This window comes from Orycteropus afer, unplaced genomic scaffold, assembly GCF_000298275.1.
Source record: "Orycteropus afer afer isolate SDZICR_OR568_19922 unplaced genomic scaffold, OryAfe1.0 scaffold00234, whole genome shotgun sequence".
Classification (NCBI taxonomy): domain Eukaryota; kingdom Metazoa; phylum Chordata; class Mammalia; order Tubulidentata; family Orycteropodidae; genus Orycteropus; species Orycteropus afer.
Genome location: NW_006921821.1, coordinates 2,014,829 through 2,035,601, shown reverse-complemented (window position 1 = coordinate 2,035,601; position 20,773 = coordinate 2,014,829). Strand labels below are relative to the sequence as shown.

The 20,773-nt window shown below is 38.1% G+C and overlaps 1 protein-coding gene across 1 annotated transcript in view; it reads left to right on the top strand.

The window, feature by feature from the left end:
* Window positions 1-20,773, top strand: part of PTPRM (protein tyrosine phosphatase receptor type M) — a 1,084,438-nt gene that overhangs the window by 870,041 nt on the left and 193,624 nt on the right. Inside the window, exons 16-19 of the mRNA XM_042782070.1 lie at window positions 9,562-9,713; window positions 14,694-14,768; window positions 14,996-15,022; window positions 20,036-20,223. Of these exons, the coding sequence (XP_042638004.1) occupies window positions 9,562-9,713; window positions 14,694-14,768; window positions 14,996-15,022; window positions 20,036-20,223 (442 nt within the window). The remainder of the gene's footprint in view (window positions 1-9,561; window positions 9,714-14,693; window positions 14,769-14,995; window positions 15,023-20,035; window positions 20,224-20,773) is intronic.

Here is a 20,773-nt window from a genome sequence, read left to right as displayed (position 1 = left end):
AGTTCAAACCCACCAGCCACTCCTCGGAAGGAAGGTTGGGCAATCTACTTCCATAGTGATACTGCCTCAGAAACCCAAGGAGGGGTCGCTATGAGTGGGTCTGACTCAGCGGCACATAACAACAGCACATTTTATTTCTAAACATCATTAACAGAATGATGTTCTGTGCATTATCCTCTGTGAATCAGTGGGCAGGCCCTTCACAGCAAATATTCTGTTTGTTGCAAGGTCACCAAAGTAATCCAAAGTTATGATTGATACAAAAAAAAAATCTGATTAAAGATGACTTTGACCCATTTCTGCTGCCCCACCCCCTCAGGAGTCTTAACTGTTCAAAGTACTCCAGTAACATCTCACCTCATTTAGAGATTATGATTTGTGTCAAATGCCAGTATTTACCTGCTGTAATGCCATTGACTGAGGAAATAAGCAAGTCTTGTAGAAATTAAATAATACCATAAAACCTCCAATCTGCATATATAGTATATGCAAGGGGAGCTTTCAAGTACCCTCACCCATCATTGTGCCTCCAGACCCTTTGATGTGAGGGAAGAACACCATAGGATGACACAGAATAAGTCATTATATTTGCACTAGTTGAGGGTGGGAGAGGGAGATGGTGAAGTCTTTCTCTTCACTTCAGAAATCAAAAGAAAATACAGTACCTGTTGGCTATATATACCCTGAAAGTTGCAAGCATTATTCATAGACAGATAAGCAGATGGCTTCTTTAATGATTAGCCCCAATTTTTATAAAATGCTAATTAGTTAGAGAAAGATAATTTGAAAGTCTGTCATACATTGCAGGAGATGTCTTTCAAGGCTGGGTTATTTGTGTTAAGAATCACAGAGCTTTCACCTGAGTAGGCTCCATTTCTCTCTTTTTTTTTTAAATCATGTGACTCTTCAATCACAAGAAAAGGAGAAAGATGGTGAATGAAGAAAAGGAGAACCCTCATTCAGGATGAAATGCTCAATTAAAAAGAAAGCTATTTTTCTATTTCAGAAAATCAGCCTTATTGTGACTTTTTGAGCTGTGCATTTGGGACAGGCTCTACAGTGGCTTCATAAAGCATTGTATATCTCAATTCACTTTTCTACAAATTTCCATTGAGCCTTTGAGAAATCACACTGTCCATTTGAAAGTTAGTTCTGATTCTGAGCCTGTCATGTTAGAGGTCTTGGTCGGAATGTACCGGACAAAAATGAATTGAAGAAGTGGAGACCTAGATTTTTGCTCTAATCCACACCTGGTTTATGTTTGTGAGCTAGGGCAAGTCACTTATCCTCTCATATATGATTCCTTATTGGTAACATCGAATCATGTTGTTTATCCTGCTTTATTTGTTGAATAGAATTGCCCACAATCTGAATTTGACTGTCGCATTTTTAGAATATCATTTGACATTTTATTATCTCTGTTTCCTATGAACTAGGGATGGCACCAGAGATATAATCAGATTCAGGTTTTTTATTTTGGTAAGAATCTATCATAGGTGGAGCTTTGTATTTCCTTTCACATTACATCAGGAAACACATAATGGTTAGAGTGATTAGTGAGTTGTGCTTTTGCCAACCTGCTCCATCCATTGTAAAGTTCCACATCAGCCTTCCATTTAATGGTTTTTTAAGCTACTGGTGATGATTGCCTAGATCCATTATTTTATTAAGGGTTTCAACATGGTGACATTCTAATTCTATCATTCCCTCTGTATTTATTAAATGTCATTCTCTACTCAACTGTTCGGTTATCCTGAAATACAGTTCATACAGGAAACTCAGGATAAATGGTTCATTCCCTTTATTTACCAGTTACAGAATGAATTGGTACCATAATGACCTCCTAAGATGACAAATAGGATCATTACAAACATGTATTTTTAACATATTTGAAATGTTTAAGTACTTAGTAAAAATGAGTGTTTAGATTGTTCATTGTATCACATCTTTTGACATGACTCCAGAGCTGTTTGATAGTTTCTTTGATTCCTAGTGTAATAGGATGTTCTATACACACATATGCAATAAATAAATAGCCATGTGAGGACAAGTTATTTGATTTTCACATTCTCCTAGAAATTTGGAAGACCCTTTTACTACCAAAGTACTAAAATAAATCTAGTTTGTTTAAAACCTTTATCTGTAAAAATAAAAACTTGACAATTGAAAATTAGAGAATTAAAATGTAATTCTTATATTTTCCCAGGTATAAAAGGTATTTCAATAATAAAATGATAATTTTTTTTTGATAAGCCAATAGGAAGAAAATATTGGGAAGAATGCTTGATAGATAAGTAGATGCTTGAGAAAAGGCCAGTCAGTCAGTCAAGTAGCCATCAGACACTCCTGTAAATGATACAATATTCAAATTCTGAGCATTGCTTGTTTTTATACAGTTGTATTAGTTTCTTCTTGCTACTGTAACAAATTACCACAAACTTAGTGGCTTAAAACAACACAAATTTTAACCCTGCAGTTCCATAGGTCAAAAGTCTAACATAGGTCTCACTGGGCTAGTCAAGGTGCCTGCAGGGCTGCTTTCTTTTCCAGAGATGCTAGGGGAGAACCTATTTCCTTGCTTTTTCTAGCTTCTGGAGGCTTTCAACCTTCCTTGGCTCATGGCCTCTCTTTCCTTCTCCAACACCAGCAATGGTGGGTTGAGTCCTTCTCATACCACATTTCTCTGATCTACTTTTCTACCTCTTAAAATGTCATGTGATCAGATTGTGCCCATCCAGATAATCTGGAATAATCTCCCTATTTTAAGGGAGATAATTGGAAACCTCGGTTCCATCTATAGCTTTTCTTCTTTTTTGTTATATAACCTCACATATTCACAGGGTTTAGGATGTGGACATATCTGAGGGACACATTGTTCTGCCTGGTGAATGAGATCTGAATCCAAGCACAGAATGTTGCTGGGTTAAAACTTCTAGTGTTTCTAAAGCAATAAATTTTAGTAACTGTGTTCACTGTCAGTTACTTAAGAATCAGATTACATTTGCTCCTGCGTAAATTAATCAGCAGCTATATTTTTAACTTTGAATGGGATGCTTTTTTAAAAAAAACTTTCTATCCTATATGTTTATGAGGTTCTTAGATTCTTAGTTCTGCACATCCGAGAAGTCAGCTTATTTTATGATAGTCATTCTTTAAATTACCATATGGAACATACACTTTTGTCTAGCTACTATTTTTCTGCTGGCGCTGCCCCCAGTGTCTTGCCCTATTTTTGTTAGACAGGAGCATTCCAATTTTTTTTTAGTGAACGTACAAACTTCATCAAAAGGAAACTAGAGGTACTATTCCAAAATAACATGCATTTAAAAAAACCCTCTCTTTCTCACGTGTATCTATAGCCTGATAGAAGTTCAACAGTATAGCAATTTAATCTTGCTGCAGAGTGACATTTTTGAAACTATTACATTTCAAGATAATATGCACACATGGAATGCAGCAATATAAGCTGTCTGTGAGCAGGGACCCACTCACACTAATGCCACTTTATTCCCATTTTGCTCTATTGTGGATTGTACCAGTTTCATATTTTCTGTGCCATTGCTGGTTCCAGTCCCTCTGGATTCATTTTGCCCTGATGTGAGTAATAAAACTAAAAAAATATTACTAAGGGTGACAGATACTGCAAATATTATTTTTACTGCTGACTAGTTTACTGTTTAAAAATCTTCAGCTGGTTCAGAAGATTACATTAGTTTCACATATCAGCTGTGAGTCATTCCCGAATGGAGGATGTTCCTGTAGGGGGGATCTATGGGTAGGTGGATATTGAAGAGCAAAATGTATGTGCCTTTATGAGTCCCTGCTGTAGCACGTGTGCAGAGGAGCCTGTAGAAACACAGCCAACCCATTACAAAGAAGAGCTTTTACTCTGCAAGACACAGGAGCCAGACGTAGAATGAGGAAAAACATAGGGCTTACAAAGAATTTATCCTTGGTAGCCACACCAGCCTACTTTTTTTTCACTCATTAGAAGTCCAGAGGTAAACTCTGACGCAGGCCCAAAAAAGATCAGAATCTTGGTTTGTCTAAAACTGTAATCTTTTAATTAGACACAGGCTTGTTTACTGGACAATGAAAAGTGAAAGGTAGCAGGCTTGGTGTACTACTTTGTGCCCTCAATAGGAGACAAACCGAGTGAACTTCTTAAGTGATGACACAGTCAGTAACAATATAAGAATAATGCTCTTACATTGGTCAACAACAAGAAAGTCACAGCTAACAAAGAAACCCAGGCACTATTACCAATGTCCAAATGGTAGCATAGTGCCTAAGGCACTTGACTGCTAACCAGAAGGCTGGTGGTTCAAACCCACCAGCCACTCCTCGAAAGGAAGGTTGGGCAATCTACTTCTGTAGTGATAACCACCTCGGAAACCGAAGGGAGGGGTCACTATGCATCAGGTATGACTTGATGGCACACAACAACAACAACAACAAAGCCACCAATGAAATTTGGCAAGTGAAGCTGATGGCAGTTTCACAGAGATAATTTCATTTAAACATAAGAAAGCAGTGTCAAGGGTCTAAAGTCCTACTGTAGCCATGTGGCCTTAGACAACATACTTAATTCCACTGTGCCTCAGTTTCCTTCTCACTAAAATAGAGAAAATAATAGTAATTTCATAGGGTTGCTGTAAGAATTAAGAGTTAATGAGCACATAGTTCCTCCACCAACACCTGATACGTAAAAATGTTACATAAGTTTTTGTACTTCTTATTCTCATATTGAGTTTCTATCAGTTGCCATAGTGCTCTTTCTTTTGAGTTTAAATAATTAAATGTCACACCACTGTTTGTTTATTTGTTTTCCTTAACATTTAAATTTAAAAACAACATTATCTGGTAATTCTCACATATCTCTGTATAAGAAGACAGTCCTTTATGCATTTAGGTTTAGTCAGCTAGATCTGGGCAATTTGGTGTAAGTATGCATTGTTTGACTGAACCAGTGTCTATTTCATCCCTACTGTGAAAAAAAATTAAATACTTTTTCATTGTTCCAGCTTCTGCCCCAGCCCTTAATTAAGTCTCAGCACACAAATTTAATTGCAGAAACCAGGAATAAAAAGCCATTTACTCTTTTATTCTTATGTCTATATGTGATTTATAATTCCATAAATATTTAAAATAACAGATTATCTCTGAAAAATGAAGACCTGCCTGAACTCTGGGTCAGTGCTAACAAGTTTGTTCTTGTTGCTTGGATAATCCAGCATGGTGGGGCCCCTGAAAGAGGATCAGGGCAGTCATACTTTCTGATAAACCAACAATGTTACAATGAAACAAGAGAGTGAGCAGTGTATATAGAGTGAGGATGACCCTTGATTTCTTTCCTCTTGAACCCACTTAGTACCCATGGCAAATATACCCTTCTTTCCTGCTCCTCTCACAGTTGGCACTCAGCTTGGTTTCAGAGAGGAAAATAAGAGAAAGGATTAGTTCTGCTTAGCTTTTAACCATGCTGCTTTATTCTCTAGTTGGCAGCCCTTTGTCCATCAGCTCTTTGGTAGGGAACATCACTGAAGACTATATTCTTCACAGTTTTCTGTATCACTTATGATCCATACGTGCTATGTAGATAGAAACTTGCCAAGAAATTTCCTTTCCTCCATTTAATGGTTGTTAATTTTACCCCAAAAAAGGAGTATAAGAGAAATATTGGTGGGTAATAAGCATGAAAACACCATCCTTTTGATTTTTCTCACATTTCTCTCCTTTCTCACCTTTATTCTACTTGGAAATTTGGAGGATGGAATTGTTTTTAACCTGTCTAATTTTTTATGAATTATGTTTGGATGTTGGTTAAAAAAAAGAGAGAAAAACCAAACTCACTGCCATCGAGTTGATCCCGACTCATAGCGCCCCCTCCTTGGTTTTCTGAGGCAGTATCTCTACAAAAGTAGATTGCTCAATCTTCCTTCTGAAGAGAGACTGATGAGTTTGAACCTCCGGCCTTCTAGTTAGCCGTGAAATGCTTTAAACTCACTGCCCTCGAGTTAGATCCAACTCCTAGCGACCCCTCCTTGGGTTTCTGAGGCAGTATCACTACAGAAGTAGATTGCCCAACCTTCCTTCCGAGGAGTGGCTGGTAGGTTTGAACCGCCAGCCTTCGGGTTAGCAGTCAAGTGCTTTAGGCACTACGCTTGTAGAAAAACTCTCCCTTCTAATGCTTTGGTATGATAATGATTAATTCAATCATTAAAGAGATCTGGGCTCCAATCCCATACCCACCACTTGGACAAATTATTTCTCTTTTCAGAGACTCAGTTTCCTCATCCATAAAATTGGAAGACAGACGAATTAAGGGACTAGGATTAAATGAGATAACTCTTGTAAAGCAGTGACATATGGTAGTAGCTGTATGGTATATGTTAGTCTTCTCTCCCAGCCATTCAAATAAAATGAAGTTCCTAAGGTCTGTTATTAATGGAGAGCAGCAAGCCCACACTCCTGCTTGGTTTGAGCCACATACTGTTTCATTTTTGAATTTGGTTTAACAACACAAAAATTAAAGGAGTTCAAGGAAATCTAGATTTCTGGTTTCTCCTGAAGCTTGAAAATCTCCATGAGGTAGCAATCTGCCTGAGCTGAGGTGGCTGTTTCTCCTTTTCATTTCTCTAGTCTCTACCACTCTTTATTTTCTTGCATCTACTTCACTCACTTACATGACCCTCCTAACCCTCTCAACTTGCTGCCGTGGAGTCAGATCCAACTCATAGCAACCCCTCCTTGGGTTTCCCAGGCAGTGTCACTAAGGAAGTAGATCACCCAATCTTCCTTCTCAGGAGTGGCTAGTGGGTTTGAACCTCCAGCCTTCTGGTTAGCAGTCAGATGCCTTAGGCACTACGCTACCAGAACTCCTCTCCTAACCCTGGTGAGATGTTCATGTTTGTGACATCTATCGGATGAGAATGAAAATGTGATTAAAGTGTAGGTTTACTGCAGCGGGTTTTGCCGAGGACACTACAAGCTGGATTTTGAAGGAAGCTCATGGACATAGATTATGTTCTTAATTGATAAGAGTTTAAAGCTGTGGATATAAGACTTGCCTCTGGTTGATTTTATCAAACTCAGATAACAGATTCTTTTGTGCTCACAGAAGATCAACAATGAAGTGTTTAGCTTGACAACACTGACACTGGTTCACACAGATGGAGGATTAGAAAGATCTTTTCCAGCGCAGGCTCAGCCTTTATTGGTATCCACAGGTCCACCACTACCCACCACTACAACCAAGGCAAAACACACAGTAGCTGTCATTTCCAAACCTTTAGGATTACAGGTATGTGAGCAAGAAAAGAAAACAAAAGGGAAGTTTAGTGAAGCTAACTAGACCTCTCTTTACAGACAGAACAAAAGAGAATATTGAGGCAATTATCTGCATAAATCAGTCCTAAGCAAATCAGAGAAATGCAGGCAAAAAGTGGGCATTTTGCCTAAATTATGGAGCTAATTATATCAGCTCTCCACTTCAGTGTTCTTGGGGAGACCTGGTAGAATGTTTTTCCAGTAGATTGGCAGTTTCAGAAATTAAAAAAAAAAAAAAAAAATCACTGCTGTCAAGTTGTATCTGACTCCTAGCGACCCCTCCTTGGGTTTCCGAGGCGGTATCTCTATGGAAGTAGATTCCCCAATCTTTCTTCCGAGGAAAAGAGAAAATGTATTATTGTAGTCATAGCTATGAAGACCAAGCTTGGTGCTGCCTCTCTGTCCATAGCCTCTGTTGAGAATATCCAAGCCCTGACTCTGCCTCTCAGACCAGCCTAGCTGACTGGGAAAAAGGGCTTTGCAAGAAGTGGGTTATTATGAGGCACTCTGGTGGTGCAGAGCCTAAGGCATTTGACTGCTAACCAGAAGTCTGGAGATTCAAACCCACCAGCTACTCCTCGGAAGGAAGGTTGGACAATTTACTTCTGTAGTGATATCGTCTTGGAAACCCAAGGAGGGGTCACTATGAGTCAAATCTAACTCGACGGCAGTGAGTTTGGTTTTTTAGTTTGGTTCATGATGTGTCTGTGTGCTGGTTAGAGGAGAATCCTGGTGCCCAGTATGGTCACATCTGGTTACTTTTCAAAGTCTCAGCAATTTTAACAATGTCATAGGAGTTATAGGTAATTTTCATGTTTCAGCTTAAAAATGTATCCTTTTCAAAAACTTTTAGTCATAAAAAGGCCAAGTTATTAATGAAACACCTCTGCCTTCAAAGTATGAAATTAAAAGATTATTATAACTACAGGCAAGAAAGCATTTGGATTATGTTACATTCGGAAATGATAATAAAGATTATCCATATGGTCTAATGTTGTAAATGCCTTACATTGCATTAGCAATCACCTAATATGGTAGTGAGTTTGATTCTATGACTTGTTTGAAATTCTACTGTGTCCTAGGTCAATCAGAGTCAAAATGATTTACTAGAAATAGCTGTAATTTTATTTTTAAATGCTGCTTGGTACTTAGGCAGAATTAGAATATTTTAGGACATAGTATTTTTGATATTATGTGCCTGATTTTCTTACCCCTTCTCACTTTATACCTTCTCCTTAAGCATCTCTAATTCAATTCTTGACTGTCTTGGGTGCATAAAACAATCTTCTACTATGTTGGTGGTAAGATCTGTTAAAATGTGTTTTATCTGTTTATTTATATGTCAGTCTTCTGTAGGTCTTTATGACTTGTGTCCAGGCTTATGTTACTTTAGATTATAAGCTTTTGGTGGTCAGTGACCAGGAGGCACAGGCTAGAATTAAACTATAGCTCCAGAAGAATTGGAAATCTTTCTGCCATCCTTGGCTCTTTGCATTCTATTCTACCAACGGAGGAAGCAATGGGGACTTACCACTAACCTTTCAAGGGCTGCCAGCAATATGAGTTCTTTTCATTTGCTCTTTGGGGATTGACAGCCCTTGATGGGGAGCTAATATGAGTTCATCTGGGATTTGGTCCAGTGTCATAGCCCTCCTGGTTCTTCTGAAATCTGAACTCCCTATCCTTTCCTGATTTTGCATTATCGTCAACTCCCTGGCATGCACACTTCTGTTACGAGGTCTGAATACTTTGCCTAGTTTTGTTCTTTAGTTTTACTATATACATTTTATATTTGTCCTCAGGTTATTTCCGTTTCATTTGGCAAATATTTACTACAGAGATCTTCTCTCTGACCCTCGGTGTGACAATGTAGACAACAACTTGGTAAAAAGTTAATAAGAACTTTAGGAGCATGTTAGTAAATAAATTACAACTGTCTTGCGCTAAGAACTTTGACCATTTTAAATAGCTTTGGGAGGAGAAACATGAAGTAATATTATAGACTGTAAATTTCTTATATGACTGTGGTTGCTTAGAGGATAGGCAACAAGTGTTTGACATCTCTATGTCTGAGGCCTGGCAGAGTGTCAACATGTGAAAGACAGTATGCATTAATATATGAATGAATATGATTAATTCATTGAAAGTTAGCACGGAGCATGGTTATACACATGCCAAAGCTCCTTTTTCCACGTGTATGTGTGTCTACATAATGGACCTTTTTGTTCTAAGGAAACTAGCCAAGAAGCGGAAGGAGACCATGAGTAGCACTCGGCAGGAGATGACAGTGATGGTGAACTCAATGGATAAGAGCTACGCTGAGCAAGGCACAAACTGTGACGAGGCCTTCTCCTTCATGGACACCCACAATCTGAATGGGAGGTGTAAGTCCAGGCCCTTCTCTGCTTTTAATATGTGCCTCCCTCATTTGCCAGATTCCAATTAAAAAAAAAAAAAACTCACTACCATAGAGTCGTTTCTGACTCATAGCAACCCTCTTTGGGTTTCAGAGGCGGTAAATATTTATGGAAGTATGAGGGAATTAAAAAAAAAATGAAACCTTCCTGAAAAAATCTTATGCAATATATGTGTCCCCAGTCACTTAAATACCCCTGAAAATGTCTGTTTGTCCCATAGGTTGCTTAGCAGAGATGACATTCTAAACATGGTAAGACCTAGCCACATTTAGAACCATAATTCCATTTCTGTGAAGACTTAGGGGCAATGATATGAACCTTTCTCTCCTCTGGAAGAAGAAAAGCACCTGCTTCTCATCATCCTTGTGTTGTTTAGATCCTGTTTGGAAGCTAGTCAGGTGTAGAATTACACAAGGGAAGCCTGTTAGAAAACAGTTCACTAAATGATAGTAACAAGTTAATTGTTTATTTGTTTAGCTGACAGGTTCTACCTTAATTATAGGGCCATTAGTGACAATTAATAAATTAAACTGTATTTCAACTTCCAAAGTCTTACATTTCACACCAGGTGGGTAAACCAAGCTCAGCTAATACATTCCCATACTACTACCTGTGATCCAAGTAAGCATTATTTTAGGAAACTAACAATTAGATTGATTACATAAAGTACAAAAAGAACAATTGTTTTTTCCCTGGTGATCTTCACAGAAACCAGAAATAAACCCCATGGTGTATGCCTGACTCTGTGGCTCACAGCCCTGCTGAGTTCAAGGTCAAAGGTTTCTATACCCACATACATCTCCTCCCCTTGAATTTCCCCTAACTCTGGCTACAGAATCATGAGAATCAGAATGAGGTGAAACCAAAGTGCAGCTATCACTGTTACCAAGAGAAAGACACTTACAGGCTGGGGGACCCTCATAACTGTAAGGAACAGCATCATTTTTGTGAGCTACAGGCATATAGACCCAGAAATGTCTTCAGCATCAGTTTGAACAGTGTGTGCTTGGGTCCTGCCCATCCCCTGGTGTCCTGTCTGACCTTACAACTCTGTTTTAGGAGCTTATAACCCCAATTCTTTTTTCCTCTCTTCAGTCACAGTACAACCAAGACACATGCCTTTCGTAGGATCCTCTCTTTTTATTACATTCAGCAAGTGTTTGTAGAGTTAGTTAGTCCCCCCCCCCCGTTATATTGACTCCACTTGTCCTATTTTGTCCTACTTAGAGTAGTTCTTTGTATTTATTCTCCATGCACTCAAGACTCTGTGGAACCCAGTGTGCAGCAGACCTGCTTTGGTACAGGTGGGCAGGACAGCATAATGCTTCCTTATCATTGCTGGTAGTTATGCCTGGCCTTTCTCAGTGTAGGATAAGGAAGCTTATGGTACTTCGGTATATCTGAAATTGTTTCCCATTTTTTCATATAATTCTCTCTGCTTTTGTGTGACAGATATTATATTTTTCATTTAAATAATATACTGCTGAAGTAAAGCCACTGTTGATGCATTTTTTGTGGAATGGGCTGGAGATGTGCTCTTTACCACATTGTAGTTCCAGCTGTATTTTATGAATTTTTACACAAAAGGGACCGCACAAATAGATAATGTGTTCTTACTTTTCAAGAAAACCTATTAATTATCAAAACTTTGTATTTGATGATGAAATTTCTGATGAATAAATTTATTTGGAATGACCCACCCAGAAGGCAGAAATCAACATTAGTAGTTTCTAGGCTTTTGAAGTTTGAACGACAGGAGATAGTTGCCTCTGGACAGGAAGTTTCATTTGGTAGTTATTTTTCAAACAGTGTATGTATCTGTGGAAATCCAAAAGTGCTCACAGAAAGAAGACTGCTTCAGAAGTTGGGCACCAGCTCCCATGGCTGATCTGCCTTTATGTATTATTTTATGCCTCCTATCAAGAAAGCAGGAGCTCTGGTGGCACAGTGGTTAAAACATCTGGCTGCTAACCTAAAGATCAGTGGTTTGAACCCAGCAGCCACTCCAGGGGAGAAAGATAAGGCAGTCTGCTTCCATAAAGATTTACAGCTTTGGAAACCTTATGGGGCAGTTCTACTCCATCCTTTAAGATCACTGTGAGTTAGAAGGGACTTGATGGCAGTGGATTTGGTTTGTTGGTTACCGAAAATAGTAGTAAAAACCCAACAGTAGGTTTTCAATTTACCTCTCCCTCTGAGCAATGATTAGGTCTCATCGTATCTCCTCCATTGGGAGTGACCCTAATGAAAAACTTCATCCTAATACTCTTCTAGGGAGCTCTGGTAGCATAGTGGCTAAGGCACTTGACTGCTAACCAGAAGGCTGGAGGTTCAAACCCACCAGCCACTCCTCAGAAGGAAAATGGGGCAATCTATTTCCGTACTGATACTGCCTCGGAAACCCAAGGAGGGGTTGCTATGAGTCGGGTCCGACTCTATGGCATATAACAACAACAACAACAATACTCTTCTAAGGCCTTTAGAAGAAGAGGGCAGTAACTGGGGGAGGAAAATTATAGGCCAAAATGTTCCCTCGACCACCAGTCCAGTCTGCCAACACAAACCTCATTACAAGTGTGGATATGTTTTAGATCTTTTAGGATTGGAAGAAAGTGCTAGAAGTTTGAAGATGAATAGCTTTTAGAAAAGACAGAAAAATGAGATTGGAGAGTTTGAAATAAGCACTGGCATGTTTATGGGAGCTGGAATAATCTGTCCACCAAACCAGGTGTTGTTGTTGTGTTATGTGCCATCGAGTCAGACCTGACTAATAACAACCCCTCCTTGGGTTTCCGAAGCAGTACCACTACAGAAGTAGATTGCCCCATCTTCCTTCCAAGGAGTGGCTGGTGGGTTTGAACCACCAGCCTTCTGGTTAGCAGTCAAGTGCTTCAGGCACTATGCTACCAGAGCTCCTAAACCAGGTGTAAGTTGTATCATCTATCATGGTGTAAAAAGAGGAAAAATAGAGACATGTGTAGTAGGAATAGGTTTAATTTTTATATTAAAAGACAAAAAAAAAAATTTAAATATCTTAACAAAACGGTGAAAGTAAAAAATATTTTCTGTCACTTTGCCAGTAACATAAAGATGTCTGCAGGTAACATCGAGGCATCATTCTCATGACCCTTGTTCTACAGGTAGTCAGTTTTTTTTTAAATTTTTGTTTTCATCAGTCACTCTATTTTTTCCTAGCACCTTACCATAAACCTTCATTATAAATGTGATACATCTGTATTTCAGAAAAAATACCTTACAAATGATAAGGTAGCCTGAATTCTGAGCCTTGTTGTATCATTTACTAATTCTATAACCAATTATATGTTGGACAGCTACAGAGTGATCAACATGAAATAGATTACTTACAAGCAAATATTATAAAAAGATACACAAAAGTAAAGACACTGTCCTAAATGAAATTCTCCAAGAGCTAAAATATACTAACATGTCATCACAATCAACATGACGTACAGTGTATCTGCAGTGATTTGGTAGTGCTTCCCATAAATGCAGTCATGTAATTGGGTGCTACTATCCTACTTAGGAACTCAGCATCAAATAAATCCTATAACTACATCAGAGGAGTCAAGATTTAGACTTAAGTTTAACCAACTTGAGCACTTGAGTACATTCTTATTTATCCATTTACTTTAATGAAATTAAATTTTTTTTTAAAAAAAGCTAATCAATTAAAGTTAAAGAGAGGTAACAGATTCCTTACCAATAAGAAATACCCATTTCCAATGGCACATAATCAATTAAAAAGTTAAAGAGAGGTAACAGATTACCAACAAGAAATACCCATTTTCAATAGCGCAACATAAATCATATGGGATTGAAAATTAGGGTGTAATAATTAAATCTTGAGTGCTTCCAAGGAACAGTTCTAAATAAACAAATAAACCTTTTCATAAGGATTTAAAAGACTAATATGTAGAGATACAGTTTTAATCTTGAATATAATATATGTGTAACATTACCTTTGTTTTTCATAAACCAGATCATAACTTGTGGGAATTTCTCTGAATATCCAAAATATGAAGAAGGAGAGGATTTAGCAAACTACAAAAATAGTTAAGTTTTTTCAAGGAACACTGCTGTTGAGTCAATTTCAACTCATAGCAACCCCTCCTTGGGTTTCTGAGGCAGTATCTCTATAGAAGTAGATACGCCAGTCTTCCTTCTGAGGAGTGGCTGCTGTGTTTGAACCAGCAGCCTTTTGGTTAGCAGTCAAATGCCTTAGCACTACACCACCAGAGCTCCTTTTCAAGGAGTAGAGTGATTTATTTCCAGTAACAGATATATTACCTAGATTGAAACCTCATCAATATAGCCATTACCAGGCAGTTGGAAACGTATGAAGCAGAGTATTCAAGCCCATTTCCTCAAGGATCACCAAAAAGGTTTCTAAATAATTATTTTGATTGTTTGTTTTAATTCAAGTAGCAGATTTAAATATCTGGGGATGAGCCCAGGAATACTGGAAATATAGCATATCACAGTATTATCAATGTGATTGCCTTTATGGATTTATGATAATACTCACTGACCATTTCTTTATAATACCCTTCAGTATTGAGAATACTCTCCAAAATCCATGTGTAGACACACTCTCATAACTTTTTGTTGTTAAAACCAGCTCTACATGATAGTAGATTTCTGCAACCAAGACTAAAGGTCAAAATAGAAATCTAATGAATTTCTGTATTCAAAATGGTGGCTGAGTTTTTTTTTTTTTTTTTTTTTTTAAATAGATAAGAGGACATTTGTCTTCTATACTGCACGTAACTACCCATAGACAATTACCATGTGGACACCAGTAAATCTCTGACGTTTCTTCATATCAACAGTGTAGACCAGCATGAGTATCTCCTGTGGGTGATTGCAGTGTCCTGTTCTCTGGGTTTTGCCTCTCCAGCCTCTGACTAGCCTTTCTTTCATTTACAGCTGTGTCTTCACCATCATCCTTTACAATGAAAACAAATACACTGAGCACATCGGTGCCTAATTCCTATTACCCAGGTAAAAGATTTCTCCATTGTCTCCTTCTTCATAAGCCGTTAGCAATCAGAATCAATCAGTGCTCATTTTACCATCCATGGTGCTTTAGGAGCTTAATGTGTTAGATATGTTGTAACCCAGTGCTTTCTATGGCTTTCTACAGGGAAGCGGGGGGAACTTTTATCAACCATTTACTGTTCTTTCTCTTTTCACTTTCTCTGCATTGACCTGCTTATGATGTATGACAGATCCATTTGTGCCAACTGCAATTTTAGGTGAGAACATTTCCCTTTATAACAGTTTATTGCAGGAGTAATTTAGAAAGTCAGTGGCTACTCTGCAGGAGACTGATGATGTATGATGATTCTGTATGATGCAGGACATGTTGGGGGAGGAAGGTGGCCTTGGGGGAAGGGATGGATGATAAAAAAAGACTTTTCTCTGAAACAGTCTCCATTGATAAGAAGGGTTTGCTGCATGTATGTTGGGAATGACATCCAGAGGTTCAAATGAACGATCCCAGCTCCAGTAGTGTCCCTTTCTATGTTTAGAATTTAAAGTTAGGTCTGATCATGTGGGAAGACACAGTGTATCCTCATTCACTTGTCAGCTCTTACTTCTTAGAGCTGAATTCTGCTCAGTGTGATAGTCATAAAAGTGAAAATAGCTCATTATTTTCACTTACTGCTAAGCACTAAAAACTTCAATTTCAAAAATAGCATTTTTCTAATGTTATGTAGAAAAAAATATCAAAATAGCATTTTGACCCCTTACCCATTCTTGGAGCCACTCTAGGCATTAGCCACCGTTCCAAAGAGTCTGTCACCTAGTAGAATTTCAAAGGAGCTGATGTTTTTGAACAGTGAAATGACAAGATGGCACTTTATAATCATATGGTTTCTTCTGTGTCAGATGTCACTAGAAAAGAAATAAAAAGTTAGCCCAGCGGAGCAGAATGCATTTAAAGTATGAAATGTTCCCAGCAGGGGGTTAAAGAAAAAAATCCTGTTTGTCCAATATAAGAAGGGTGAAGAGAAATGGCATTACCTGGCTATGATAACAAAATAAGCATGAGCTGCTATTGCATCCGAGACGCATAAATAACCCGAGTGTATCACGGCTTGTGTTCTCTTTCTACTACTAACCTTACCGAAAAGGAGCACAACAAAAACGACTTCAAGGTATATAACAATTCATTGTAGCAAGAGTTCCATCCTCAGTTGTTCCACTTCTTTTCCTAACTCTCTTTTACTAGGGTTTATATCTTTGCAATGTAGTTTTTTCCCACCTGTGCTTCTCCTTTTTCTAAGTTGCTGTGATTTTTGCATAGAGGGAGATTTTTCCTCCTTGTAGTATTATCTGGGTTTCAGCAAGTTTGTAGTCTAAGGAAAAAAAGAAAATGAACTCAGAAGTTTAAGAATGGACATCAAACAGAATTTTTTAAATTACTTCATTTTGAGGACTCACTAGCAAAGCCCACTAAACCCCACATCTTTTAATACCAACTGTATAAAAGAAAGAAGGAGCTGTGGTGGTTCTGGGATTAAAGCATTAGGCTGCTACCCAAAAGGTCAGTGGTTTGAACTCACCAGTTACTCCGCAGAGGAAAGATGAGGGAGTTTGCTTCCATAAAGATCTGCAGCTTTGAAGACTCTATGGGATAGCTCTACTCCATCCTGTAGGGTTGCTTGAGCCAGAATTGATGCAATGGGTATATAAGGAAAATAATACTATAATTTTATTCTTTTCATAAGTGAGAGGGACAGGCTAATCTTAGACACCCAAACAGAGTAATCTACATGCAAATGACACTTGCAGAATCATTTGATAGACAAAGATGAATGATTTCTTTGTATGCTGTGACACTCATTTGCAGTTCCCTAGATGTTGTGACCTTGAGGGGAGCTGTAAGAGGGGAGAACTGAGACATAACATTGTCAAAGGGAAGAAAATGTTCAGATTTCACAGCAAGATTAAGATAAGCCTATTATACAAATGTCTTTTTTTTTTTTTTTTAAATGTCAGTGCTTTTTTGTTATGAAAACTAATGACATCGTTTAAAGTTGGGTAAGCTTTTCTCATCATAGGAGCCCTGATGGCACAGGGTTAAAGTACCTGGCTGCCAATCAAAAGGTCAGCGGCTTGAACCTACCAGCTTATGAGTCAGAACTGACTCAATAACAGTAGGTTTGTTTTTTTGGTTAGGCTTCTTAATGAGATTCACTTGAACAGACAATTCAAGTAGCTAAAGTGAAGCTCATATTGAAAAATAACTCAGCCAGTTTGATAAATAATTATTATCATGTGTAGCTTATGTGTCTATCAGCATAACAAAAGGTAGTGCTTAGGAACTATATTCGTTATATATTATTTGGTACAAATGTGAATCCAAATATAGCATAATAAGCATTGGTGAGGTTTTCACATAGAACCACATCAAGAAGAAAAGCACTCATTGAGGATAGTACTAGTTATAATTTACTTTAAGGCAGGAAGAGCTGTTTTGTTGTGACTCCAAGTCGATGCAATTAAATCCTCTAGGCACCACCCCCTTCTGTTCTCACATGATGTGGTGCCAGCCCTAAGGCATACAGTGCTTAGATATGCCTTTGCTTCACTTTCTTAGGGTAGTAGTGGCATATAGGTAGTTAGGTAGGTAGATGGAGAAAGAGAGAGAGAGAGACTCTTCACCTAAAATATGTAACATCCATTTTCTTGAGCAATTTGTTGCAAATTCAGGATTGTTCATTAAAGAACATAGATAGAAATAATTTTCAGTTCTTAGAAAACTATCAAAACTTTTAGTGAGAAACTTTATTTTTTATTTCCTCTTATTTAATTTTTAAAAATTTTCCAATGGGTAGTATTTTTTTTAACAAATACAGGAAATTAAACACAAATTATATATTGTCAGTAATAATTTCTTTTTAGGAAGTCAGTGGAAACATGTTAATCACTAATTTCAGTAGAATCAAGATTTTCTAATAATGTAGGTAACACAATTTCGTAACGGATGTTGCGTGAGAAACCTAGTCCCTCTTGGATATATGTGTATTAGCTAACAGTGCTCTTTTCTTAGATGGACTTGGTAGTTTTTCAGTGCTTTAAGGTGAGTTCCACACTGCTAATGAGGCCAAGATGCCATAAGGCAGTGGGAAATAATTATATACAACAGTGGCAGTGGTTTTAGCTCTGTGGATTTATAACTTCCAAGAATCCCTAGCCCTGCAATTGAGAATTGCTTGTTTGCTGGTATATCAACATGGAAGGCCTAAATTGTTAAGGGGAAGTTGAGAAGGTCAGTCAAAGTTATGTTCATCCCCAAAGGCACAGAACTGAAAGAATGAGAGAGGCACAGGGAGGAAACTGATCAGTGTTCCATTTATTTTAGTATAAAGAACAGAACTTCCTGCTGGAGTAGCTAAAGGCTCTGTGGACTCAGAACTTCAGCAGGGCATCTTTGCCCAATGTATTCTCTTGGTAGTTGCCAGCGAGCAAATCTGATGTAAAAGTGTCCAGGTTTATTTGTGACTCTTCCAATGGGAACATAAAAATTGCTAAATTTCAAAGCAAATCCAAATGGGGAAAAAAAAATCATAAACTCAACTTACCACCCTCTTTTATTTTGTCTTTGTGTCTTTAGCCACCTTGTAGTGATCCAGGTGCCATTTCAGCAACAGCCACACAGCTACACACTTGTGTGCCACCTTTCATACCATGCATCCCAGGTGCTTTGCGATGCAGATAGAAGTGAGGGCTCAAAACCAGGCCCAGCTAGCCAAGGATCCATGAACTAAATTTTCTATGGAGCTGAATTTAGTGAAAAATATGACAACCATAGCTGAATTCCCTATTGATAAGAAATCTGGTAATTAAAATGCATACATATGTATATATATGTATATATGAACATACCCTTTCTTATATCTTTTAGTTCTTTACACCTAAGATCAATTTTGTTATAATACTCTTATTTCAAGTGACTTTAGCATATATTTCATGTTATATGCCCTCCATCATAAAACAGCTTAAAGGGATTCAGCATTATAATGAGTTAACCTGTAGAATGTGGAATTCTTAATCTAATAGCACTTTCCTGCATAAAACAGTTTTAATAGCTACAATTTCTACAGTTCATTAATCTAATTTACTAGTAGTCCATTAAAATATAGCCTCTTTAAGCTTATTTGGCCAAATTTTCACTTTAGTTTTATAGTACAATTTGGTTGACTTGTTCAAGAAATTTAAATGAGAAAATGTGTTAAATACAAATAAAACTTATTTAGTCATTACTTGTTTCTTGGGGGATGAAAAGCAATTATGATACTCTTTTAACTTCCTTTTTGTTATTAAGTGCTGAAATTAAACACCTCCATCCTAATGTGATGGGATAAATGAGACCTTGTCCTCTGGCCACCTGTGAATAGAAACCTTAAATGTCAAATTACAGTACAAAATAAAAACTACCTGTAAGTGTTCACCAGTATTATTGCTTATTCCCTGTTTCCTTTTTCTCCTCCTCTTTTCTCCTGATATGTATCTTCTTAAAAGTGCCAATAAATGGTAAGTTCCCTATTTTCCCCATGGAAAAGGTGTGGAGGGAGTGGGCGTGTATGTCTGACCTGTAGATTCTGACAAAGTCAGCTGTTTCTTTTGTGCCTGCATGTTAGTTATTATAGAGCATTCCACATGTGGTGTATTAGTCCACAGTATTTTGTTGAGCTTTAAGATACTGGAGCATGCAAAGTGACTCATCAAAATGTTAATCCTCAGGCCAGATCCCCTTTTCTCTCTCTGCTTTGCTTTGATTTCATGTATTAAGTCTACATTTTCATTGCTAGTTTTATAAGCCAAACCATTTTGTGTACTTTTATTTTGCTCACAGAACATTTGTATAGAGTTTATTTACTTCATCATATAAATTAGTCAACTGATCTTTGGAAGAACACAAGACTGGTTTTCCACCAGGCCTTGATGAAGTTTCAGACTGAAACTTCTATAAATCTTAGCACCAGAAGGCTAACAGGCTTTTATCAATTAATTTGTGAAAGCAATATATCGTTCGGACTGCTTTGTAAAAACAAAGATTTCTGCCTCATTGCAAACAGTATTGCCAATCCCATTGAAATTTCTAAACATTTAACTTTTCTTTTTTGCTAAGCCATCATAGAGATTATTGCAGCTATAGATTGAGGGGATCCTGCCAGCAACAGCTTCTTAGAATTCTCCAGGAGCAGATCTATTCCCGTTGGTTCTCCCTCACTTTCTCTATGACCTTCTTTTCCCAGATGAAACCCACACGATGGCCAGTGACACCAGCAGCGTGGTGCAGTCACACACTTATAAGAAGCGCGAGTCCGCCGATGTTCCCTATCAGACCGGGCAGCTGCACCCAGCCATCCGCGTGGCAGACCTGCTGCAGCACATCACCCAGATGAAATGTGCCGAAGGCTATGGCTTCAAGGAGGAATATGAGGTGAGCACACATACCCGCTGCCGGAGACCCTTCCTAGCCATCCTGGACACAGTGCCAGGTACTGTGGTACCCAGCTCACCCAAAGTAACCCCATGAGGGATGTCAGGAGGGACCAAGGACCTTGTTCATGGACCCATTTGCATGTTTTGGTACCTATATAATGGACAGGTAACACACGCTCAATGAAAACAGAAGCCATGCTTATCATTCTACTTTCTTCTCATAAATGTGCAGTGAAAACAGACGCCCTCCAGGCTTTCTTCTCCATTCTCAATTATCTTCTTTGGCTTTTCCTGTAATTAAGTATGATGGCAAATCTAATAATTTTGCAGGAAGAAACTGTCCAGTTAAAAACATTATAGACCAACCTGTGATGTCATGTGGTGGTGATTAAACAGCTTAGAGAGAGAGACTGGCTAGGTGTCATGGTTTGTGACAGCTGTTACTCTCCTGCCAGCCTAGAGAACATGTCACTACCCTGGGCTCTGTGTAGTCAGCTTTCAAGGTCAAGAGCACTTCTGGAAATAGTGGCATTACCTTATTCCTTTAT